The sequence below is a fragment of the Gadus macrocephalus genome, chromosome 14 (assembly GCF_031168955.1).
Source record: "Gadus macrocephalus chromosome 14, ASM3116895v1".
NCBI classification, from domain to species: domain Eukaryota; kingdom Metazoa; phylum Chordata; class Actinopteri; order Gadiformes; family Gadidae; genus Gadus; species Gadus macrocephalus.
In genome coordinates this window covers 3,524,468-3,552,184 of record NC_082395.1, presented here as the reverse complement: position 1 = coordinate 3,552,184, position 27,717 = coordinate 3,524,468, and the positions used below count along the sequence as shown (strand labels likewise).

The following is a 27,717-nucleotide window of genomic DNA, read 5'->3' as shown; positions in this document are numbered from 1 at the left end:
GCTTGCAATGTGAACCTAAAAAAGAATGCGTGAATTGTTTAATTGGACTATTATGTGAAGTAATATGCACTATGGGAATATTATGTGAAAAAATGGAAAGATCCTTTCATTTTGAATTGTTCAATTAGCTATAAATTACACAGACACAAAAGTAGAGGACTTGATTCAGAATCAGTTGAAGCAAAATCGTATATGCCTGCCTTCTCCTCAGTTTATCCTCAGCTTTAAACTACAGGACCCACTTTGAAGCAACATTTGGTCAAAATAAACATTTGGTTAAAATAAACCACCTTGGCACCGCCAGATTTTAATGTTATTAGTTCCAAAAACAAGAAAACAAAATACCATGAAATAAAAAGGTGTGTTTTTGTGTGTGTGTGTGTGTGTGGTGTGTGTGTGTGTGTGTGTGTGTGTGTGTGTGTGTGTGTGTGTGTGTGTGTGTGTGTGTGTGTGTGTGTGTGTGTGTGTGTGTGTGTGTGTGTGTGTGTGTGTATACTCCCTGTAGTCATGAAACTGGAAACTCAGAGAGATGGCCCTGGTAAAGGTACAACACCTCTTTGCAAACATCCACATCCAGCAAAATGCCTTACGGGACATGAACAATAAAACAGTCCAGGTGGTCAGAAAATGGCCAGGGCTGAACTCCCACTCTACCCGGGAACTCATCAACCTCTCACATAAAGAGGGGTCTGGGTGTTCCAAACGTGGAATGGGTATACACTGCTACCAGGCTGACACACCTCATCAGCATGATGATGCCACTGCCAGAGAGCTTGCCAGAGCTTCCCTACTGCTGGACCTCAGAAAGAGGAAGGTCCCTCTAGCCAAAGCAGGTCAGGACAGTTTCCTAGGCTATGGGAGGAGAAGCAGGGACACACAAGCTGCAGGCTTTGGAGTTTGGTCGGACTGGCCGGACCTTAATGATCTGTGCAACAGAATGACAGTCAAACTGGAATGGATACAACACAACTCACACACAGCACCACAGGTATCTGATGCAGTTGTCACCGACCCATCTGTAACCGCAGAGGCTACTTGAATCAGTTGCCCATATTGTGAATGGATGTACTATGTAGAAAGGACTGTATATTGCACGCCATGACTGACTTGTCGATCTGATTTCCAGCAATGTTGAAGAAGTATTTCTAGAAAATGTGACCATGTACAAACATTCACGTATCATGCCGGAATGGTTTAACAGCTCTATTGATGTGTTTTGTAACATCCCAAATACCCCTGATGTTGAGTTTTTAGCAGAAACAGAAGGGAAGTGGTCCTACTTGAGATAGGCTGTGTGTTTGATCTGTACATGGAAATTGCTTTCAACGATAAAATCGTTAAGTACCAGCCCATTCTGGAAATACTAAGGGACCTAAGCTACCAATGCAAGCTAATAGTGTTTATTTTGGGCAGCTTGGGCATGTTCACAACCTTATTTTCAGTGGGTTAAGCTGGCTGGGCTCTCCAGCAGAAAATCTAAACATTTAGCAAAGTTGTGCTCCATATCAGCAGTGATAGGCAGTCTGGCAGTGTGGCGCAGGAGATGTTTTTTGTACCCTTGAACAAAGACCTATCTCATCTCTGAAATATTTGAATCCTGTCTCTTGTCAATGTGATTGGTCAATTTAAATAAAGAATTAAAATGTCTGTGTGTGTGTTTGTGTTTGTGTGTCTGTATGTATGTACTTGTAGTCTGGTCATAGCTTTGTCGATGCTTTAGTCATTACTGGGGTTTCATTGCGGTTCAGACACCGACAGCACGGAGACCTGATCTCATGTAGAGAACTGTTTTTCTATATTTGTTCGTTCTCATCACGGTTTGTGTTCAACCTTGAACATTAGATCAGATTCTCTGTCTCCTTCTTTCTCCTTACAGACACCTGCGTCATTTATTCATTACATATTCGACTGTTGTTCTCTTTCTTTAAATATACTCTGTACCCTGTCACTTGTACCTTCGCCGCCTTTTCTCTCAAAGCTTTCTCTACCTCTCTTCATCTCCCTCTCCCTCCCTCTCCAGCTGTTGTAAGGATGAACAGCAGGTGAACCTGTCATGTGTTACCGGGTGTGTGCGTAGTGCTCTGTTACTGCCTTGTGTTTTCATATTCCTATAGACTTGGTACATAATAGGGAGCAACCTGTTCCATCACTGGCCATGTTTTCTTTGAAAGCCTGTCAGCAGCTCGGAGGCGAACACGGCCGTATACATTATGTTTTCATTCCATGGGATTTCTGTGGACTGCTGTGCTGTTTGTAAACCTCCAGCATGGCAATTATAAGAACCTTCCAGCTTGGTTTGCTGGTGTTACGAGAAGCTATGTTTCAATTGGATGAGAACAGAGAGTGTGCATCAGAGAGGGATCCAACGTTTTAGGCATTCAGCGAGCACGCTCTGTCCTACACTGGCATGTCCACTTAGTGCTTTTACGTGGAAGGCATGCGGTGCTGCATTGGCCTCTCAGGTTCAGGGATCGACTGCGGGAAACAGCAGCAGAGTGAATTAGTCATCTGAAAATTTCGACTTGTCCGCCACTCAGAGAGCTGTGTCCTTAATCACATCATCGTTATTCAATGAACCCCACTCAGGGACTTGTGATGCGCACTCTCCTGCGGTTCCTCCACCGCTTTGTCACTGCTGATGTCTCTTTGAAGCAAGGCACCGCATGGGGACATGCCCAGGGGTGAGACTGTCGACCAATGGGAGCTTGGCTTGTGATTGGTGATCGGATGACGACATTGGTTACACACTTCATTCCGATGCGGATCACGGTGTCTAGAGCTGATCGTCAGGGTCTGATCCGGGGGGTTCTTAGTAAGTGTCCTCATTAATTATGAATGAAAATCAAATATGACCTGAAATGACGTCATCGTTGGATTTCTTTCATTCAGATTCACAACTGTATGAGAGGACCTTAACTAACCCCTAGCCCCAAAACCCAGAGGAGAGCAAAGCAAAACTCCAGTGGGAAAGTAAACTGGAAGCAATTTCAACATTATAACATCAATATCCCGACAGATCCATCTCTCCATAAGTTCCTCTGCTGCAATCCGTTCTGGCTGTCTGGCAGAATTTCAAGGAGATGTCTTTTTTATTTTGTGTGCTTCAGTTGTTTTTCGGGGTCTATCAATTATCTTTGCTTAAGAGGCGCCTATGTCTGGTGCCAGATATTACCAGTCGCTGTGGGTATCGGGCTCCTGCATGCAAAGAGCCTCACAGATGCTGAACCAGATGGTCTCGCAGCTCATAGCTGCTACGAAAACGATTTAGAGCTCTGCAGGGGAACGTCAACAGAGAGAAGACTTTAGAGCTCATCAAAGGAACGTCAATAAAGAGCAAACTTTAGAGCTCTGCAGAGGAACGTCAACAGAGAGAAGACTTTAGAGCTCATCAAAGGAACGTCAACAAAGAGCACACTTTAGAGCTCTGTGAAGGAACGCCAACAGAGAGAAGACTTTAGAGCTCATCAAAGGAACGTCAACAAAGAGCACACTTTAGAGCTCTGCAGAGGAACGTCAACAGAGAGAAGACTTTAGAGCTCATCAAAGGAACGTCAACAAAGAGCACAATTTAGAGCTCTGTGAAGGAACGTCAACAAAGAGCACACTTTAGAGCTCTGTGAAGGAACGTCAATGAAGAGCACACTTTAGAGCTCTGCAGGGGAACGTCAACAGAGAGAACACTTTAGAGCTCTGAGTAGGAACGTCAACAAAGAGAACACTTTAGAGCTCTGTGGAGGAAGGTCAACAAAAGGAACACTTTAGAGCTCTGAGGAGGAACGCAACGAAAGGGAACACTTTAGAGCTCTGAGGAGGAACGTCAACAAAGAGAACACTTTAGAGCTCTGTGGAGGAACGTCAACAAAGATAAGGCTTTAGAGCTCTACAGAGGAACGTCAACAAAGTGAAGACTTTATATCTCTGTGAAGGAGCGTCACCAAAGACAACACTTTAGAGCTCTTAGGAGGAACAAAAACCCTTTAGAGCTCTGCAGAGGAACGTCAACAATGAGAACACCTTAGAGCTCTGAGAAGGAACACCAACAAAGAACACTTTAGAGCTCTGCAGAGGAACTCAAAGAAGAGAAGACTTTAGAGCTCTGTCTCCCCATGTCCCCTGACCCAGTCTCACAGATGAGTAATGATGGGCATCAGTACCAGCCCCATGCCCTCTGACCCAGCTGCTGCTAGATGGGTGGATTATAGGTGGATAGATTATTGAGGGATGGGGTATGATGGGTGGGTTGGGGGAGAGATGATTGGTGGATAGATGAAGGGTTGGGGGAGAGATGATAGGTGTGTGGAGGGTGGAGGAAGGGTGGATGGAAGATGGTTGGCTGGGGGAGAGTGGATGTGATGGGGGGGGGGGGGTTGATGGTAATCATGGAGGTAGATAATAGTAGCATAGCAACGCAGGGATCCACCATCAGACCATGGAGACGGATGATACAGTCGGTAAAGTGCAACGTGTTTGCCATTGTTCTGATGTACTGCTCTGCTCTGTTGTTCTATTCTATTTTATTCTGTTCTAAACCCAGGAAATGAAGGTTTGTTTGCTGTTGTTTTATGCTCCTCTGTTCTGCTCGGATCTACTCTAGTCTAGTCACAAACTTTGTTCTCTCGGATTTAATCTTTGATTATCATAACAACATGTGATCTAGAATCATTAAAGCGAGCCATGTAGGAATTACAAATTAGGTTTTGAAGTTAGCTTAATTTGACACATTTTACCGGTACTTTCATACCTATCAAAGATACCAAAATGTCTTTGTGTTTTATATTTTACGAGTATGGATTCAAATGTAATGCATGTATGTGTGTGTGTTCTGCAATCATTGACAACACAAAGTGTAATTTGCATCATACAAGCTGACGCAGCCTTCTGAAAGGTCAGAATGATATCTCTCTGGTTGGAGAGGTTCAGATTGACGTATAAACCCACTTAGCATCAGACATATCTTCCCGTTAATCTCAGGGTTGACAACAGCTTCCAGATTCTCTGTCTTGTGTTTCATAGTGTTTGTGTGTGTGTGTGTGTGTGTGTGTGTGTGTGTGTGTGTGTGTGTGTGTGTGTGTGTGTGTGTGTGTGTGTGTGTGTGTGTGTGCATAGATAAAGCCACATTGTGTCTGAACATTTACATCCACAGATGTAGCCACATCTGCTGAAGACTTGTAGCTGTCAACACAGACTAGTGGCTGTATTGCATTGGTTTCTGGAAGCCTGACCCTCAATGTTTAAATGATCAAGTTTCTTGAAGATGATCCTCAGTGTTTACATTATCAAGTTTCTGGAAGATGATCCTGTGTTTACATTATCAAGTTTCTAGAAGCTGATGCTCATTGTTTACGTGATCAGGTTTCCTACATTCCTTATTGATTGCATGGTTTGACTACTCACAGCCTTCTCACTTGTAAGTAACTTTATTAAACCAATGAATGAGCTGAGATGAACAGCCAAGCTACGTTGAAGGCCATTCATTCACTCGTCAAGTTATCACAGAGTGCTCTTATAACAGGATTCGTTTAAATAGACTGCAGCTCTTTCACTGGGGATCAATTGTCCTTCCTTTGAACTGAAAACCATAGTGTGAACAAAGAGAGATGGATTGCAAACAAAGCCTGTATGTATTCATTAAGCGGGCTGTGCAGATGTTACGTAACACAGGCTGTGCAGCAGACGGTCCAGCAGAGACCCTTGCACACAAATAGGAACAGTCCATTAGAACCCCCAGAACACTCAGAACCCTTTAGAACCACCACTGCTCCGCGGTGACAACTCTGAATCTAATTAAGTATCAAACATCTAGATCCTGACTGATGTAATGCAGGACATCTGGTAAAGACAGTCTAACTACATGATGTAAGGAACAACATCTGATGAAGACATTCTAACTACTTGATGCAACAAACAACATCTGGTAAAGACAGTCTAACTACATGATGTAACGAACAACATCTGGTGAAGACATTCTAACTACATGATGCAACAAACAACATCTGGTAAAAACAGTCTAACTACATGATGTAACAAACAACATCTGGTGAAGATAGTCTGATGTAATGCAAGACATCTGGAAAAGATAGGCCTACTGAGTCACAACTCCACTTATTTCCCCCAGCCAGGAGCGATGGGCTATACAGGCCTAGTGATTTGACAACTCACTAGCTACAATAGCTACCAAAATCAAGGCTTACACTACGCTCCCCCAACTCTATTGTTCCCAGCCGTGTGTGAGTGGAGACGTGAGGACATGCTGGGTCCTGGTTGATTGTATTGTTAGAGTTTCTCAGCTTTCAGGTCTTGACTCGAAGGGATTGCTTACAGCTGTAGGGTGTCGAACGACTTAGGTTACACAAACAATTGACATCCCTCTGTTTCCCTGTTCACACACCTGCATATGCCGATGTGCTAACAGGAAAGCTAGTTTTCTTTAATTTCATGTTCAACATTCCCCTGTTAATCCTGCTAAAGGCTTTCAACTGGCTGTTGAGCACGGAGGAGAAAGACTAAATTTGTCTGAACAGAGACTGCACTAGCTTGAAAACGTAGTCGTCGCAGTGACCAGACCTCATGAACACATTAGTAGCAAAGACGGACTAATAAGATGGTAGGCTACTGAGGGAGATGAAGGCGGCTGTTTAGATGAAGGATTCAGACATTGGTTTAGCTTTGCTTCCTGCCTGGGCTGTGTGATGAATTGATCTCTTCTTTGGTGGTTTACACGCTATTCAACTTTCACCGGGTTAGGATGGTTCTCCAGAACCCTGGTGTTCCTCAGGGTTCCGTCTTTGGGCCCTCGTGGTTCTCTCTCTTAACAACATTTCTCATGAGCAGAGATAATCGCTAACTATGGATACCGAACGATACTTTCCTAATTGGGTCCCCCTGTGCCCCTCTCGTTATGGCCCAGACTCATTAGGGCTGTGATTGGTCTGTATGGCTAAACTTAAAGGGGTGATAACATGCCACCAGGTGTGAATGTGATCAGCAATTACAATTTTTTTTCTGTGTTTAGTCACATGCAAATACTTTTATGACCAAAAGTCTTGGCCATTTGAATAAAAAAAAAAAATATATATACATATCAAGGCCGCCCCCCATAGGCCAGGGCCCTGGACATGTGCCCACTTTGCCCATGCGGTAATCCGTCATCGTTTAGAGCTCTTAGGAGGAACACCATCAAAGAACACTTTAGAGCTCTGCGGAGGAACTCAACGACAGGCCGGTAATGGCTAATCACACTCACACCTGTTGGCATAATATCACCTCTTTAAAACGGCGTTCCAGCTGATTTAGGTATCGTGACATGTGAACAGAGGACACGTTTTACAGTCCATTTGATGGCTGACCACAATGAAAAAGAGATTTGAATAATAGTTTTTTAATTCCCTTTGGAAAACAGTGTCAGACTATGTAGCAGAACAACCAGTGAAGTGCTGCAATAGGCAGATATGATGAGCATCACTATAAGGCTTTAGATCAGGGTGCGTTCTGCAATGTCTGAGTTGCATGAGTCTAGCTGGACCAGAGAAGAAGGATTTAACTCAGGCAAGAGAAAAGGGCTGTATTTTATATTTCACCTTAAAATGCCAAACAATGAAAAAGAGGAACAAGATAATTATAATAAGTCCTTGCATACACTCTCTCTCATACACACACACACACACACACACACACACACACACACACACACACACACACACACGTATGTGACCCTCTCTCTCTCTCTCTCTCTCTCTCTCTCTCTCTCTCTCTCTCTCTCTCTCTCTCTCTCTCTCTCTCTCTCTCTCTCTCTCTCTCTCTCTCTCTCTCTCTCTCTCTCTCCTTCGCTCCCTTTTGAGAAAACCGTTTCAATTTCAATTTCACTAGAAATGTTTACCAGGGTCAGGGTATTTTGCCAGTCAAACAGACTTAAATATTAAACAACTCGTTGTTAATGTTTCACATTGCGGTTGAAACATCCAAATGTATACGGAGGTCGGGGACATTAGCCTAATAGCGCCGTTGCGGACGCTAATGCGTACTGAGACATTTGAGCCGCTTCACTCTGCACACAAAGCATCCATCCTCAGCAATGTAGCCTTGTTGCCCAAAGGATTCATCGTCAGCAATGTAACGCCATCATGGAACCCGTTGACCTTATATAGCCCCAAGCCAACCCGTTTACGCGCTGCAATGCATCTCTTTATAGTTCGTCCTGAGCTTTGAGGAAGAAGACTAGTTGAACTGGACCGTGGAGAAGACACCCCCCCGAACCATCCCCATCCCAGTCTTCCCGCGCCACCCACTGTGCGCTCGGATCGCGCGTCAGGAAAGCTTGGATTCCATCTGATACGCACGGCAGACAACGACGCACCGGAGTGTTTGGTCAATCCAATGGCTTTCTCATCACGTCGTCGGGGGGGGGGTGATGCGGGAATAATTTGGTTTAATTACATGAACAAGGGAATACTGTCGCGTCTTCACGAACCGATGGAACTACTTGTAAGTTTACCCTTTTTTTGCAACATTGCGCATTTTGTACTTGTTTTCATTGTTTCTTATCCTAAAGTTAATGCCTTCTTATGCTTGTTCTTAGATAAATTATTTTAAATTAATTTGATTGGGAAATTAACAGAGAACATACCTATCTTTTTATGTGCGTACAGTGTGATAGTCAGTCGAGGTTCCAAAGCTGGCAGACGCGCGTCTAATAACAGACTTAACACCCTACAACCCTATCTCCGGTACAGACTTTACATTTAACACCATAAAATATGAAATGCACATAAAAAATGTAATCACGTTTTTTACATAATAAACTACATATCGAAAGATGTCCGCATTGGTAGATATTAAAACTACGAGTAGGGGATCATTATCTTTTGATCTGAAGTAGCTAGAATGTTCAGATCAATTTCCTTTGAACTTATAGGCCTATTCTTACAATTTACCTAACGCATCACTCTCATTTGGCTACAGAACGAACCTAATGAACGTGACGACGGAAGAGCGAGGATTGTTTGACGCTCTCGTGTTGTTTGGACCTAATGTCATCATCACCAACCATCCGAGGAGAGAGCGCGTGATTAGTGCACAAAAGGTTCTCCGGTCCGCCGTCAGGAAACATCAGTCCAAACATAACCCAGCTTATGAGACAAAGAGAAAAAAGAAAATAAATAATATAAATATTTACTTCTGCTTCAACCACTAGAAGAGGGATGTTTATGAGTTTTCCTTTTCCTTTTGTGGGTTATTGTTAGAGGGTGGCCCTATGAAGCCCTTTGAGAGCTGTGATGAAGGGCTGGACTAATAAAACTGACTCGACCTTTCACCTGCTGTGCGGACAGCTCCCCCTGCCTCTGCTTCCTGCCATGAACGCCACCCTCTCCGCGCTCCTCACCCCGGCCTCCGTGTTCTCCCCGCCGCCTCCTCCTGGCCTCCCCCCGACCTCGCGCCCCCCGGGGGACGCCTCCGCGGCGGACCTCCAGCTGCCCACCTTCTCCACGGCGGCCCTGGTGCGCGTGGTCCTCACCTCCATCCTGTGCGCGGCGTCGACGCTCTGCAACGTGGGCGTGCTGTGGGCGGCCAGCGGCCACAAGCGCAGCTCGCACGTGCGCGTGCTCATCCTGCACCTGTCGGCCGCCGACCTGCTGGTGACGCTGATCGTGATGCCGGTGGACGCGGCGTGGAACGTGACGGTGCAGTGGCTGGCGGGCGACGCCGCCTGCCGCCTGCTGATGTTCCTCAAGCTGCAGGCCATGTACTCGTGCGCCTTCGTCACCGTGGTGATCAGCCTGGACCGCCAGTCGGCCATCTTGAACCCGCTGGGCTTCGGCGAGGCGCGGCGGAGGAACCGCGCGATGCTGAGCGTGGCCTGGAGCATGAGCCTGCTGCTGTCTGCTCCGCAGGTACGCACGCACACACGCGCACGCACACACACACACACACACACACACACACAAACTGCTGCTGTCTGTTCATCAGGTACAAACACACAGACACACACACACACAAACACTCTTCTGTCTGTTCATCAGATACACAGCCACAGAAAACCAACGCGCACGCAGACACGCACACACACACACACACTGCTGTGCATCAGGTACACTCATAGAGCCCCTGCAGTCTCCGCTGCAGGTGTTAGAGGGACGGCAGCGTTGAGAAGATCAACAGCGTGCTTCAGTGTTCTCAGTGAGCTCAGATCTGAATGGGGTTTTAATCCCTGCCTCGCTGCAACAGATGAATGGATTTACATCATCTTCTGTTAGCAGCAGCGCACACAGCACTGGCACACGCGCGAGCGCACGCACACACACACACACACACACACACACACACACACACACACACACACACACACACACACTCACACACGCACATGCAGGACCTCCGCAACGGGTCTGTTGGGATGTTTTGGTTTCTTATCTTCTACGCTTATTTACATAAATGACAATCCATCATTTATTACGCCTCACCTGAAGGATTGTAAAGGGGGATGAGAAGGCCCGAGCCTGGCATTGTTAGCGACTCGATCAATCCCCTGAGCTTTATCTTAGCGCCTGGCTCATCCTGCTGAGGTACGCACAGAAAATATTGTTAAGTGAATATTGGTTTGGTTGTAACTGCAAGCAACCACAACTAGGAAACTGCTGAATAAAATGAACAGTGGGTCTACATAGCAGCGGTTTTCTATATTGTAAAGTCAAACCTCATCCTCTTTTCTTCTACCATGTATCCTGCCACCTTTCTTTGACTGTGTTGTTTATGATTGAAGTATGATTGTGTGTTCTTACAGAACATAATGTGGCGATTCCTTATCTGTCCTCATTAGCAGCGTTCTTTCAAGTAGGCTGCGTTTGATAAATCTCTGTCAATATATCGGGTCTGAACTTGATTTATCTTATTCTGGTAAAAGGTGCGGCTGGATCACAGCAGATGAGTGGTCTGGATCATTATCATCTACCCACCAATTTGCCTCTGATATAATAATAATAATAATACATTTCATTTAGAGGCGCCTTTCAAGACACCCAAGGTCACCTTACAGAGCATATAGTCATCATACATTTTTTTTAAAACAAGACATTGTGAAAAAAAAAAATATATAAAAAAAACAAACATAAGCAATAAGAAATAAATAAAACAAAAAAAAAAAATCAAAAAAAAAAAATCTAAACAGTGATCAGTTAGATATGGGCCGCATCACTGCTTCTGTTGTTATTATTCAGTATGCACAGATCAACTTCAGGTTCTGGGATTAGTCATGACTCTACAACTGACCCACAGACCGGAGGGCATACATTAAACTTAAATTAAAATTAACTTATTTCCTTAAGTTTGATTTGTCCCTTGAAGCTCTTCTGTTTTAAGAGAGGTGCGTGACTTTCTGTAGAACGGTTTCTATCAAGCTGAGTAGCGTGCACGGTCCAACTGGCAGATCCTTGATGGCCACTGGGTGGCAGCGCAGGATGAGTGGATAACTGGATATAGGTGGGGTGCAGTTTAAGTGGGGTTTTAGGCCGACCATGATCAAAGTCACAACTCTGCTCTGTTTTGGCGCCACTTTGGTGGAACGAGCTTCCTGCCGATGCCAGGGCTGCAGTCGCACACCAGCTTCCGCAAGAGACTCAAGACTCACTGGTTCAGAGTTCACCGAGACTCTTACCCCTTACCCCCCTACCCCCCTCTCAGCACTTATTGTATGTTGTACGTACTTTTTACTTAGCATTGTGTAGCATCATATCCTAGCTCTTGTGGAAACAGTGACACAACTAAAGCCATCCACCTGTTGCCTTGATACTTTTCCTACCAACCTCTTTAAGAATGTTTTTTGACTGCCTAGCAATAGACATATTGCAAATAGTTAACAACTCTCTCCAATCAGGCATTTTTCCCAAAAGCGTTTCCCAAAAGCAGTTATTATACCTCTTAAGCGGAGCCTAGATGCCTCTATTATTAACAACTACAGACCAATGTCAAATTTACCCTTCATAAGTAAAATCATGGAGAAAGTTGTTCTCCAGCAACTTAATCATGTCCTGCCATCAACTGGTTGCTAAAACATCTTCCTATCAGGATTTCGACCCCTTCACAGCACCGAGACCGCCCTTATTAAAGTTGTCAACGACATCCATCTTAACACAGACTTTGGCAAAACCTCAATAGTGATGCATTCGACACTGTAGAGTCTAGACCATACAATACTTGTGGACAGATTAGAAAACTGGGTGGGGCTTTTAGGCACAGTCTTAAATTGGTTTAGGTCCTACCTACAAAATAGGAACTACTTTTTTCCATTGGCGACTTTGTATCAGAATCAACCAACGTGTCATGTGGAGTTCCAAAAGGAACATCCACATGCTCCCACTAGGGCGAATCATGCGAAACAACCATATTGACCATCATTGCTATGCTGATGACATGCAAATCTATGTATCGCTATCACCAAATGACTTTCGGCCCATAGATCTGCTGTGCCAGTGCATTGAGCAAGTCAAAGACTGGATGTGCCGAAATTTCCTTCAACTAAATGAGGACAAAACAGAGATAATTGTAGTTGGTGCTAATACGGAAAGGCTTAAAGTAACCCAACACCTTCACTCTCTGTCCCTGAAAACCTCAATCAAAGCAAGAAATCTAGGGGTTATCATGGATTCAGATTTACATTTCGACAGTCATATCAAATCAGTTAAAAAATTAACCTTCAAAATTTGGCAAGACTTAGATGGCTCATGAGCACCGAAGACTTAAAAAAAATTGTACATGCCTATCACTCGTAAGCTTGATTACTGCAATGGTCTCCTTACAGGTCTCCCAAAACAAACTCTAAGGAAACTTCAGCTTGTTCAGAATGCTGCTGCTAGAATTCTAACTAACACCAAAAAATGTAACATACTATACCAATTCTTAAATTGTTACATTGGCTTCCTGTAGGTCAGAGAATTGATTTTAAAATCATGTTGCTAACCTATAAATCCCTACATGGTTTAGGCCCAAAATATTTAACTGATATGCTTCCACTACATAAGCCTTCTAGACCACTAAGATCTTCTGAGACCAATCTGTTAATTATCCCCAGAGTAAACACGAAACATTGGAAAGCAGTATTTAGTTACTATGCAACAAATCCTTGACTAGCTTCCTTGACTGGTGTAAAAAATCCCATCTCCTGCTAAACACCTCAAAGACTAAAGAGATGGCTATTGATTTTAGTTGCATTTCATTCAACGATTGTCCAAGGGCAACCCATACAGTCTGTCCATGAGTATTAGTATCTGGGGTTGGTTTTAGATAATAAGTTGAAGTGGGAGCAGTACACAGAACTCTTTCAGAAAAGAGGATAGCAAAGGCTTTACTTTAAATAAAGCTGATCTCATTTGATGTAGACTACAAAATGGCTTCAAAACCCAGCCCTCTCCAAAAATAGGACAAAACAGTCATTCATTCAACAATCAATCAGCTTTTTTTAATTGTTGGTTTAAAAAGCTAACAACCTTTGATGTGTCCTTGTACTACGTGGGAAATATGATTTTGGGTTATTGTCTTGTCAGTGGTTGTTTTTTTGTTTTTATGTTTTAATGTTGGGGTTGAAGGTCATATGTATCTGTCTATTCACTGAGAAAAATTTCCCCAAGGGGGCAATCAATTATCCATCCATCCATCCATCCATCCATCCATCCATCCATCCATCTTGCCCCAACTCTGATCACTTTTAAAAGAAGACTGAAGACTTTTGTGTTTGCTTTAGCTTCGCCTTTAGCTTTTCCTTTATTTTCTATTTTATTACCAAAATGCCTTTTTACGTAACTTTGCCTTTAATTTCTATTTTTACCAGAGAGATACATGATCTGATACCAGAGAGAAAGGATAAGGGTTTGAGACCTGAATTCTGTCTGTGTTAGAGTCCTAGAATCTGGGTTGGAGTCCCAGCAAAAGGACAAAGTTCCTTTAGGTCGGGTTGAAGTCCTAGAGAGTTCCTTTAGGTCGGGTTGGAGTCCTGACGTGGGCACCAGAGACATGAACTTTGAAGGGTTTGAGACCCGAGTTCTGTCTGGGATAGAGTCCTAGAATACGGGTTGGAGTCCAAGAGAAAGGACCAAGTTCCTTTAGGTCGGGTTGGAGTCCCGACGTGGGTACCAGAGATACGGTTGATCTGATCTTAAATACATTGTACTTTCTAAAATGCTTTTGCCTTTGTTTTACATATATTTTACTAATTTATGCCTATGTTTCATTTACCTATCTATTATTTTATTTTATTGTATGACAATGTTTAAATGTGAAGCACTTTGAGTCTGCCTTGTGTACGAAAAGTGCTATATAAATAAGGTTGCCGTGCCTTGCCTAGCTAGCTCTGTTGTATAAAAAAATAAATTCAAATTCAATTCAAATTGTAAGAACTTTGTTTTTCCCTTGAGGGAACTTCCTTGAGGGTCAGGCACATTCAAACAAGACATACTTCAGCAACATACAGGGAATGGCTTAACCTTTTTAGCGATTGTTAGTGCTTGGCACTTGGTTCTATGAACATCCTTTCTGCACCGACAGAGATATATTGTTTCTTTCTTCTGACAAATTTACTTATTGTAAGTCGTTTTTGATAAAAGCGTCTGCTAAGTGCCTTAAATGTAAAAGTAAAGGTTTTAAAGGCATCCACCCACAACCAGTGACATCTTCTAGCCCTGTCCATCTCCCTCCGCCGGGACAGACTCTCTCTACACTAGTGATGGGATTTTCGGCTCCTTTGCGAGATGCGGCTCTAATGGCTCTTCTTACTGTGGAGAGCCGGCTCTTTCGGCTCCCAAACGGCTCCCCATACACATGTTTTACATTATTAATTAATTAATAGCTTAAACCTAATTTTATAACATTTTGTTTCATTATTGACATTGTTAAGCACTTATGAGAAAAAATGCAGCATAACAATGCTTTATGAATAAAACCTTTATTACTAAATAGCACCACTTCCGTCTGTGCAGGTTGTTAGTGGAGCCTGCACGATAGGATATTCTGGTTTTGCAGAGTCTACACTCGGCCCTGGTGGAGTCTGACGTAGCATTAAAATGAGTCCAGATTTTGCTCCGTTTTCTGTCACCACTCACAATCACACAGGCCTATTCAATTGTCACACTGACTCCCCTTCTTTATGCCGTGTGTGCTTCTTGACTGCTGCGTGCGTGACTGTGCATTGACACCTGCCCACGAACGCTATACAGCTTGGCCAATTGCCTGCGGTTTCCAAAAAAAAAAGTGGAGAGAAACTTTTTTTCCAGTGTTTTCCCGGCACATTATTAATTGAAAGCTGCGTGTGATTGGTCAGATGTGTGGAGCACACGCTTGACACGAGGGCAGTGGAGACATTAAGGCACCGACGGAGAAAAAAAACAAAACTCTGCTTTACCACAGGCAGAACGCGCAAGGAGAGAGAGTGAGAGGGGGGGGGGGGGGGGGGGGGGAGAGTGAGAGTGAGAGGGGGAGGGGGAGGGCAGGGGGAGAGACAGCGAGGCACCGCAGGAGAAAAAAAACGAAAAGCAGAGCACAAGCACAGCGACAGGGAGGCGGAGAGAGAAACTGAAAAAAAAAAACGGCTCCCGAATAGGATCTTAAAACGGCTCCCATCGTAGAGCCGGTTCCAATCGGCTCCCATCGTAGAGCCGGTTCCAATCGGTTCCCATCGTAGAGCCGGATCGTTCGCGACCGACACATCACTACTCTACACAACCATCCAGATGTAGAAGTCCTCCATCAAGGCTGTGACACCTCTCCTCTGCTCTGCTCCCTCAGATCTTCATCTTCCACAGCGTGACCATCACCCACCCGCAGAACTTCACCCAGTGCACCACCAGGGGCAGCTTCCAGACGCACGGACAGGAGACGGCCTACAACATGCTGACCTTCTGCTGCCTCTTCCTCCTGCCCCTCGTCATCATGATCACCTGCTACTCACGCATCCTCCTCCAGATCTCCAGGAGGATGCGCAAGGCCTGTAGGTCCCCCCCCCCCCCCCCCCCCCCCCCTCAGGACCAACCCCCCTCCGGAACCCCTCCCCCTCCCAACAATTCTCCGGATGTTATAATCCTAACGATGGCTAGGGTTACGTTGGTAATCTTAGTTTAGTGATCAGTGATTTAGTGGTTATTTTGTTACAAGTACAAAATAATCATGTCTAGCTGTTAGATTAAGAAAATATGTAAAGTCAAAGCGTTTGCGATTAGGTCAACAATCTTTATGGATGATCAAATGTGGTTACCAACATCATAATCCATAAACATTATAGATATATCCCACAGTCTGAAGTGCAGTGAGTAGAAGATAGTGGCAGAAACACAATATAATATTCATAAACATGTTCTATTAATGCGTATAATCCTATGAAATTAACAAAGCCCTAAACCCCCAAATTATCCCTCACCAGTAATAACATGAACGACCAGCATCATTATCACAATCATAACCCTCCTCCCACCCCCTCGGCGTGTGTCTGTCCCCAGCCTCGTCCCAGGAGGCGCCGCTGCGCTGCTCCCGGGACAACATCCCGCGGGCGCGCATGCGGGCGCTGAAGATGAGCCTGGTCATCGTGCTGTGCTTCATCGTGTGCTGGACGCCCTACTACCTGCTGGGCCTCTGGTACTGGTTCTTCCCGGACCACATCGAGGGCAAGGTGTCCCACTCCCTCACCCACATCCTCTTCATCTTCGGCCTCTTCAACGCCTGCCTGGACCCCATCGTCTACGGCCTCTTCACCGTGCGCCTACGCAAGGGCCTGCGGGGTAGCCGTGGCAACGCGGCCCCCGTGGTGGTGTCGGAGCACTGTCGCGTCGCGGCGGTGGCGCCCGCAAGAAAAGGCCCCGTCGCGGCGGCGCTAGCTGCCGCGACGCCCACTTCCATCCCGTAATGTCAGGCCAGCCAATCGAACCGCTCCGTCGCTTAAGCCTGAAGTCGGGGGGTCTGGGTCAATGAGGAAAGAGACGGTAAAACCGAGCGACCGTCAGAAGCAGAACCCATGTCACTACAGACATAGACCGCAGAGACCTGAGGGCACTGACATGTATAAAGTACAAAATTATGAATTGGTTGAGTTATGTGAATTAAATATTTGTTTTATATTATTTGTTTTCATTGGTATGAAAACAAATAATAGTATGAAAAAATAATGGTAAAAAAAAATAATGGTATGAAAACAAAGCCTCCCCCACCCACCCCCCCATGAGCTGACGTGCACATCCTGTGCACGTCAGCTCAGTTTCAGGTGATTTATTTGTGTGTGTGTGTGTGTGTGTGTGTGTGTGTGTGTGAAGGTGTGTGTGTAAGGATGATTGATTATCCAACGAATACAGTCTGCAATATTCATAAGTAATAATGTATTAGCTATATATCGCATGCTGTAAGTTGCAACCTGCCAAAACTATGCTTAGCATTAGGTTTATTGGACCGCATTCACGTTTCGGTTGGTTGTCATGGTTACCAAATAATCGAAACCGGTTCCCCATCCCAACTAACCAAACATGGCTGCAAGGTGAACAAGGTCTTTGGTGTCAGAGGGGCCAAAGTTAAAGGTGATGACCTCAGGTCACGTAAAGGTCATGACCTCAGGTCACGTAGAGGTCATGACCTCAGGTCACGTAGAGGTCATGACCTCAGGTCACGTAGAGGTGATGACCTCAGGTCACGTAGAGGTGATGACCTCATGCGTTCTGTATGTTTAATGATAAACATGTTGTAGCCTCACCCAGCCCCAGAGTCCAATCAGCCTCACCCAGGTGAGGCTTCTTGAACCAGCCATCATCCACAAACACTCCCACACGTGTTCTTTATGTTCAATGATAGACATCTTCTATATGTTCGAAGAAAATGTCTTCGGGGTAAGTTGTAGTGCTTGTCTTGTGCTTTGTGAATATTCCCATGTGTTTAATTTCCGGAGGAAAAATGATAAACCCAGGAACAATAATAACAGTGGAGGATGTCATGGGGTCATTTGTCTTTACGTGTTACCAGTGATGAATAACTCTAAAACTCAAGAGGCCCGATGATTGAAATAAGCAGTTTGTGGGTACATTTAGCGAATATCCCCATAATTCACATCATTCAAGGGATCAGGGAAGTCTGCAAATCCAATTTCATACACCCGCTGTTTTGGCCGCCCTGCTGAATATTGTCATCATACTGTCATCATCCGGGGAAATAGTTTAATATTAGCAGTATTAATACTAATAGCACTAAACTAGAGCTTATTCATTATAATATATTTTTCTTTAGTTTTACAAAAACTACCAATCTATCCAGGAGTAATACAAGATGGATGCCAGATAAACACATGTAGGGCTGACTTCAACAACGGCAGTGCTGTTAATGTTTAGTATGTGTCGCCCAGGGACGTGTTTAACGTGCTGTAAATGTTTCCGGCTCTACGTGAATTCATGAAGGAGCACTTTCACATCCCAGCCTGGAGGCTGAAGCCCTTTCTGCTCTTTGAGAGGACTTCTAAAGAGGAATAGAGAGACTTGATGGCAGCGTTATGTAACTGTAGAAACACACATAAACAAAAGCTGTGACAAAACCCAATTTCATGCATGGTTGATGGGTTAAACCCCGTACATCTTGCACCACAATGTGTTGAAAGTCAAAGGAAGCATATCTAACCACCTCACCCTTGAATGCCGTAACAAAGTTAGGGAGGTTAGCAGAGGCCTTGTGGCTGTTGGGATCTAACTAAAGCCCTTTCTATGTACATTTGTATATACATTTAGAAAATATATACACATACACATCTGGAAGTATGTATACCTGGAACCTATACACATGTTGTACACAAACCTGGGCATAAACACACTTGGAAGTATACCTGAAACATACGCCTCCTCTTGAGGTATAAACACCTGGCCATGTATACATCTGGACGCACACATCTGGATGTATGCATACAGGGAACTTATATGCACATTGTAAACAAACCTGGATACACACATCTGGAAGTAAACATAGCTGGAATGCAAAGAGGAAAACGCCCATGTCTGGTTGTGTACTTCCTTTCTGAACTTCACCAAAGGGGCTCTTGTCTTCTAGCTTCTATACATGGAAGATATCATTCTCTAATTACCCTCCTCTGTTGTGAAATGATGGTGTTGGCGAAATTAATACATTATTTACACATAGTGTTGATTTAATTAGGAGAACAAACCAATAACTCTAATTTCAGTACAACTACAAACGTAGTGTCATATAATAGTTGTGTAATAGTTGTGTAATTGTATATATTTGTTTTTGTGCTGTGTATGTCAATGCTTTTCTGCTTTCTAAATATGGGCATTCTTCCTCCTCGGAGACGAGTGGTAGGAGTGACATAAGTGTTAAGGGTGATGGTAGGGAGACAACGGGTCTGTTCGAAACCACCTACTTGCTTCCTACTCTTACTAACTATGACGTCAAATTGAGTAAGTAGAACGTAGTAAGCGAGTTTTAGGTAAGCGAGTAGTATCCGAATGTCTTCTACTTCCGGAAAGATTTTGTGTAAGCATCGCTAGCTTACTAGACGTACTCAACTGCCCCAGAATGCACTGCGTCTATTCAAAAGAACAATGGAAGCAATGGCGCTAAACGGGGAGCCGCAGCAGCAGAGCCCACAGCCATACCATAATAATTGTTTGATAATTGTTTTTAACATATCACCGCAAATCCTTAGGTTGAAGATGTACTGTGACGTTAAATGTGACGTTTATATATTTATTTATAATATTTATTAAAGGCGCCCGGCCGGTAGGTTATTGACACGTCATTTGATTCACGTCATCTGAGGTGGATAAGTAACGGTCTTCCGAACGTCGATTACTCAAATGGATTACTCAATCATTATTTAAGGATTCGAGTAGTATATGGAGTTAGAATCATGCCAAAACCCCGCACACACGCAAAACGTGTTTTGCTCACGCATAACGATTCACACTCACACAAAACGTGTTTTACTCACGCACAATGATTCACACACACGCTCAGTGTGGTTTGCAAATACAAAACATCATTCACAAACTAATGCATTTTGCTTCAGAAACAAATACAGTATGTTTTACACAAAGTACAAAAAAAAAATCCTTCAAGTACACAAAACAATTCTACAAGTACGGGACACGAAAGCTGCGCGTGGATCGGAATGCATTTGCGCACGGATCGGAATGCATTTGTGCACGGATCAGCAAAGCGGAAAATTTGTGCCAAAAGTCACGTGACAAACAAATTTCCTGTGATTCACACTACACAACAACAGGTGGCGTTGTTCCCAATAGGGTCCGACTGCGTCCTGCGTCCTCCTGCCAAGACACGCCCCGTGTACAAAGACACGCCCCTCGTGTGAAATACACGCCTATACAACGACTGACCAACCTCAGCGTGATGACGTAATACGTAGGATTGTGATTTCCTACTGAAATCGGGGAGTAATTTTCCAACGTAGCACAGAGACTGGGAGGGGGGTGTTTTATGTGTAAATGCGAAAATGTACAATTCTAAGGCTTGTATCCTTTAAGTAACTTTACTTTGTACCTCTGTAAAGCCAAGTATATGCATTTGACATCACAGTTATCAGTAAATGCAAATTCGGTTTCTCTTCATTACTCTTTGGTCAGCCTGACATTTTCAGAGTAAATTCCAATCAATATTTTTGTGAATATTAAGAGCCAGAATTTAAATGACACCGCCCATGAGCAAAATATTACACTAACTTTTTAACTCCACTGTTACAGTAAATTGACTCCCTCCCGTAGCCTACAAACACCAGGCAATATCTGGACTTACAGAAGTTAACTGAAATATTGAAACCCCATTTTGTGTACCTATGGTGTGGCAGGCTGTGTAGCTGTATGGCAAAGATAACTACGTTTTGTAGGTTTTGACAAAAACGGAACAGCTTCGTAACAGAAGAGTTAACGATGTTGTTGCTCAACAAGACAACTGCTGGAGCTCCAATAAAGTTGCTTACAAATAAACTCCAACATCAGAGTAAGGAAGGACGGGGGAAACTTCAGTGGAAATCCCATTGTCATTGTGACACCGTACTCGACAGTACAAGGAAAAATATTTAGCTATTTTTTACCCGTCTCTGTGCTACGTTGGAAAATTACTCCCCGATTTCAGTAGGAAATCACAATCCTACGTATTACGTCATCACGCTGAGATTGGTCAGTCGTTGTATAGGCGTGTATTTCACACGAGGGGCGTGTCTTTTTACAAGGGGCGTGTCTTGGCAGGAGGACGCAGGACGCAGTCGGACCCTACTCGTTGTTCCTGCCAAACCGCACGGATTCCGTACGGTTTCCGTGCGGTTTTGCACTTTTACCGCGCCATTCTAGGGCCAGTTAGTGTCCTTCTTGGCTTTCCATAGAATCCACACACGGTTGGCCGGCATCAAATAAAGATTTTGGGGAGAAAAAAAAAGATCGTCCTGGCGGCCTTAAACTGACTCAACAGCGCCACCTGCTGTTATGTAGTGTGAATCACAGGACATTTATTTGTCACGTGACTTTTGGCACTAATTTTCCGCCTTGCTGATCCGTGCGCAAATGCATTCCGATCCACGCGCAGCTTTCGTGTTCCGTACTTGTAGAATTGTTTTGTGTACTTGAAGGATTTTTTTTTGTACTTTGTGTAAAACATACTGTAATTGTTTCTGAAGCAAAATGCATTAGTTTGTGAATGATGTTTTGTATTTACAAACCACACTGAGCGAGTGTGTGAATTATTGTGCGTGAGTAAAACACGTTTTGTGTGCGTGTGAATCGTTATGCGTGAGCAAAACACGTTTTGCGAGTGTGCGGGGTTTTGGCATGATTCTAACTCCATAGTAGTAAGCCAAGTATTGAGTAGGTAGTAAGTAGTAATTAGTAAGTCATTTCGAACAGACCCAACCTTTTATGGAACGAGAGCTGTCCCGCTCCCCATACAAGACGGCCATGAAACCAATCAAACATTATTTTCTTCCGTCTAACCAATGTTCGAAAAGACCTGTTGGGTCCAGATTCAGGGTCGACTTGGCGCGTTTCCACTGCAGGGTGCGGTACGGTTCGGTTCGCAAAAGGTGCGGTACGGATTGCGTTTCCACTGCCAAAAGTGGGCGTGACCCGGACTGAACCGTACTCGTTTCGCCCTCGTCTTCAGTACTCCTCCGTTGGGGTACTGAGACGCCTGAAAGGGTGCCCGGAAAATCGAGCTACACACACCCTCCGTTGATTGGTCGACAGAATCGTCACTTCCGGGCGACATGGGGATAGAAACAAACAAACAGTAGCCTCGAGGGATCATTCTTTACAATGAACATGTCGCGTAAAACGCTTGCTTGGGTGAACAGCTGTCATCCAGCTGTTGCTGGACGACTTCCATGGTAGCTCTTGGTTTAATGTGTCTCGTTCATCTTTTCCATTGTTTTTATTGAGCAGGCTACACTGTGTCGCGCTGCTATGATGTCACGATGTTAACGTAGCTGCCGCGGCGATCAACATCCGGCCTACCATGAAGGGTACTGTCGGCGGTGGAAACGCGGCCTCGGAACTGAGCTGGGCTATACCGCGCCCTCCCTACCGGACTGAGGCGAACCGAAACGTACCCTCCAGTGGAAACGCGCAATAGGACTCATTCGCACGGACACTAACCCCACGGATAGGTCTTTAGCATACTGGTGGATCCAGCTACCCAATACTGGTTTGTGTTTCAGCTTAATGGCAAACAATATACGTGGTCTACTCTAGGCCAAAAGGGGGTTGGGAATCATGGGTGCTTTTCCCGGCAGCGCTGCAGACAATTTGGCTTACTTAGACCTCCCAGGGTACAGTTACATTGATCCAACAAGACGACGAACCCCTGCTCTGTATTCCTGACTCCATTATGTGTGAAAAGGACACTCTGCTGTTATTAGTGTTCAGCCAGGCAGGGCCTCAAGGCCAGCTTAGCCAAACTACAGTTTGTACCACAGATGGTGGATTTCCTGGGCCACATCGTCGCACCACAGGGCAGGTCCCTCAGAGAGGCCCAGAGAGAGGCCATCCAAAGCACGCCAAAGTAGGGGCTTATTGGGAACGAAGGGCTGCTGTAGACAGTGGAAAGTCAATCACGCAAATGTAGCACCGCCACTCCGAGACATCCCACACAGCCATGGCCTGTCCCCGAGTGACTCCGTGACGTGGACAACAGCGTCGTACGCTGCATGCAAAGGCCCGTACGGCCCTTATATGCACACTCGTTCACACAGAATGCAAAGGAGCCCAGTGGTTACGTAACATCAGTGCTATTAAAGGAGCACAGGGCCAAGATGGGCCCATTTCCAGGTTTCTAATCCAAATATGATCCAGCGGCAGGAGGTGTACCACACTGTTTAAAGGCAGCGGCAGATACCGTCATTAGGTGGCGAGTCGATAACACGCCGTTAGCTTTGCTTGTAACAAATGAGGTTTCATCTATTCTGCTAACACAAAACACGTTACAGCTCAACACATCATGATTATTGGCATGGCAAGTGTCGCTCGCCATGGATAACATTACTTGACAGAGGTGGACAGTGTTGAGAGAAAGAAAGAAAGAAAGAAAGAAAGAAAGAAAGAAAGAAAGAAAGAAAGAAAGAAAGAAAGAAAGAAAGAAAGAAAGAACATTCTCACTAATGGGGAAACATTAGCAGATCCTTGTTATTATGTTATTCCTAAAAAAATAACAGATATTGGATAGCCTGTGATAACCAACTATTGTATGGCCCGTTATAGGATATGATAGCCTACACGTGTCTGTTAGAAAAAACTTGATGTATCTACCAAAGAAAACCTAAGTGCATCCTGTTGAGGATTGTATTAATCGCCAGACAGTAAATATGTTTCACCTTCATCCTGTTATTAATCCGCCTCCCTGCCAGACCTCTGTCTCTAACCCCAAAGGGCCCTTCCCTTGTCTCACAGACCAACAGGTACGGGGCCCATCTTGCCCTGGTATAAGACCCTGCCAAATCTTCAGCCTACAGAGGTGTGTAAGAGGTTTGTGATTGGCTCGATTTGAATAACGGCAACCCAATAGGAATCTGTTTTGTTAATCTTAACAGGTAAACAATGGAGGTAACTGATAGCCCCCTCCTTGACACATGCTTTTGTTTGTTTTTTGATGAATTAAGGAGAACAATGAGAAGGGCAGAATTGAATAAACCACGGAAGGCCTTGGTGGTTGTTTTTGGAATCCTGCTGAGCCCACGAATAAAGGAGCGAACATTGCATCGTGGCTCTATGGTCTATTGCGGACATCGGACTGGAAACTTGCACCGTGATTTGATCATACTTCAATAAATCATAATGTCTCAAATCCGCCCTTTTAAGGACTAATCTGTCTTAGATCCATGCCAGTCCGATTAGAATCGAAGGGAATAAACCCCATGGTATGTAAATCTTTTTCAATCCCTGGCTTTTGGGATTAGGGCAGTTAACGGCACACCAAATCCTTGCCATCTTGACGGTTGTCTATCTGTCGTCTACACTTTCTGCCCCCTGGTTGCCTTGGCCTATCGGCTGTGACGCTGCCCAGAAACCTGTCTGTATGACACAGGCCAGGGCCCACGGGCCAAAGGGCTGAATGGGAGATAGCATTGACCAGCAGTGATACACACAAGGATTCTCCAATTATTTTATAGATTCTTGTGCCAAATATCTTGCGTCTTGTGCGTCACCAATTACATAGGGAGAGAACAGAAAGACTCACCCACTAATTACCCACCACCATCACCATCTGATTTTGTACAGTAAACCCCATGTGAGGGAGAGACATTGTTTAGTAATGGTAGACACAGTGGTGTAGTCTATTTTATTGTAGTGAGTATACTGTGATGATACCCTCCCAGCCTCGTACAAACCCGTCCCACCGGTACGTGTGTGGCACTTATGGGGTGTCGCACCACACTCACCAACGCAGGGGTCTACAACCCGCTGATTTAAGAGTATAACGATTATCAACAATCATGGAAAGCTGGGTAGGTTTATCAGTTTTAATAACAGTATGAACAAATAGAACACATAAATGACAAGTTGTCCTTTATCTATAGTAGCAATAGCACATGCTAAACAAGGACAAAATCTACTCAAAATAATTTAATGAACTGTTTACAACCATGGCTAACCAGTGCATGAGAAGGAGATGACAGGAGACTAATGTTTCACTCTTTCAATTGCTCTAATTTGAGCTCTTACTGTTGTTATCTAACATACCATACAGTAATTGAATTGTGTAAAATTGTGAAATTACTGCACCTTAAAAATGACCATGAATTAGCTATACTCTCATTTGCATAGTGATTAACATTATGAATTTCAATTGTGTATACCAACTGTATGTTGGCTGACATTTACCTAACTTTTTTTCCCTTCACTCTAAAAGAGGATGCCTGTTTTTAAATTCCCTAGCCTGACACCCAGTCTGAAAGGCTGGACAGGGGTTCTCATCTAAAAGTAACAAGGAGATATAAAGTGGGATTAAAACATTGTCTTCTGTTGACTGCTTGTTATGTGGTTTACACATTAATATGGGAGGACTAGACACACACATGCGCACGCACACACACGCGAGAAGGAGGGGCTCGGCCCGCAACTAACGTGCAGAGATGCAGGGGCAGCTTCGCGCTTCGTAACAGAGACAGGGCAGAGCGCGAGCGTGCAGGGGGAATTTTATGAATGGTGAATGTAGGAGATAACTTCCCCTGCTTAAAGTATTTTATTGCAGTTATACCCAACCGGTATTTGCGAAAAAATAAACACAGAAGTGAAAGATCTGTCACAAGACGATTGATACGTATCCGTGCACATTTTTAAGTGGGTATACGCAAATCCTGGTGCGTTCCAAGTGGGTATACGGCGTATACCTGCGTATCACGTAGACTACACCACTGGGTAGACATGTTCCTTGTCCCATCTAAATTGACATGAGATATTTCCCACCAAGGCTAAGATACCCTTACCATTCTTAGGTAACGGTAATAAGGTGTACTTTAAGTCGATGCTAAAGATACTTCAACCATACAATCAAACTAACTGCAATAACATGTTTTTTTCAAATACACTGTGTTGAACAACTTAGAAGTCCGATGTGTAAAAGTAGGGTTGCCACTAGCTGAGGTGTTTCCTATTGCAGCCAACTGACAACCCAGCAATTCATATTTTCATGAGATTATACAATACACCAATTAAAACATTGCCATGATTATTATATTCCACTTCTGCCAAACCCGTTCAACCAGATGGTACTTAATTATACACACTGGAAATTTGAGTGTACACTGCAGTGATTGAAACATTAAATGTGTCTAAATTCAACCTACTTTTCCGTATTGCACTTTCAGATAAATTCTAATAAGTTCTGTTTCATCTGGGACTATGACCAAGCCATTGCGATTGAGTATCAATGAAACCGTAATAGAAAATTGTCGGAACAGATTTGATGTAAATGTTTTAAAATTCTAAACGAAAAAAAAATGAACTATTCAAATCTCAGTGAGCCTGACGAGAAGAACATGTTGATCAAACGACCTTCCTCCTCCTATTTACATCTCGGCTCAGGTCGGGAAAGTAGCCGAATATGGACATAGGTACTTCCAAATGGATCTAATCATCTACGACAGCATTGGGAATTCATATCAACTTTCCTTATAACACACTGCTACACAACGATTGTAAAAAAAAATACAAAAGAGTTGTAGCCATGGGGATGAGATGCCCCAATCAGTCCTACAACTCTGAGGTTGCAACATGGTGGCCTCCTTGGCAGAGGAAACACCCCCCATGGAGATATAAAGCGCTAAAACAAAGGCAACGAGATCACAGCAATTCTTATTCTCATCGGATTATACACCAATTAAAAAGCGTACCTATGAATGTTATACTCCATTCCGTTGAACTCGACGCCACTCAATTCTCACAAACTTGGCCTTGTGTAGTTAGTACACTTAAAGATATGTCATTACACTTTCAAAAAGTAAACTTCAGATATAATTATTTTTCACCTGGGACTATGACCAACCCATTGCGATTGAGGATCAAAGATACCGTAATAGAAGCATTGTCTGGGAAAAAAACAACGATTCCTAATGTAAAAATAAATGAACTATTCAAATCTTGGTGAGCCTGATGAGACGGTCATGTTGATCAAACGACCTTCCACCTCCTATTTACATCTCTGCTCAGGTCGGGACAGTAGCCAAATGTGGACGTAGGTACTTCCAAATGGATGTCATCATCTATGACAGCATTGAGCATTCATATCAACATCGCTTATTACACACTCCTACCAAGGGCGTTATTTTGCATAGGGACGGAGGCACATGTCCCGACCAACTTTGGGAAAAAAAGGATTGTCCCTACCAATACTTTCATTTATTATTTAATATAAGGGAAAGATATTTTACATAATGCTAGGGTTGCCGCGGTATACGGTATTACCGCTGTTACCGCTGTTACACCGAGTTTTTTTTTCTTTTTTTTTCAGTAATAGAAAACAAATTCAGTAAAAATTAATAATATAATTATAATTAAGAAATTAAAATGTGTAGAATAGGCCACAGTTCTGCTCTGTGCTGGAGAATTGTCGCGCCGAGAATTGACGTGCTTCCTTACAAGACCGGTAACCATAGCAACGCCGGTAAACAAACCCTGCGAAGCCCAATCCCTACGTGAGCTCCCCGCGCTACGGCCATCCGGAGGCGCACAGAGCCTTTTGCCGTGATATTATGATATATAA

The 27,717-nt window shown here is 44.1% G+C and overlaps 1 protein-coding gene across 1 annotated transcript; it reads left to right on the top strand.

Annotated features, from left to right (window-relative positions):
• Window positions 1-9,632: 9,632 nt before the first annotated feature.
• LOC132472221 (gonadotropin-releasing hormone II receptor-like) lies at window positions 9,633-17,015 on the top strand. Its single transcript, XM_060071724.1, has 3 exons — window positions 9,633-9,887; window positions 15,766-15,967; window positions 16,473-17,015. The coding sequence occupies exons 1-3, from the start codon at window positions 9,648-9,650 to the stop codon at window positions 16,874-16,876; spliced, it is 846 nt and encodes a 281-aa protein (XP_059927707.1). The 5' UTR covers window positions 9,633-9,647; the 3' UTR covers window positions 16,877-17,015.
• The last annotated feature ends 10,702 nt before the right edge of the window (window positions 17,016-27,717 follow it).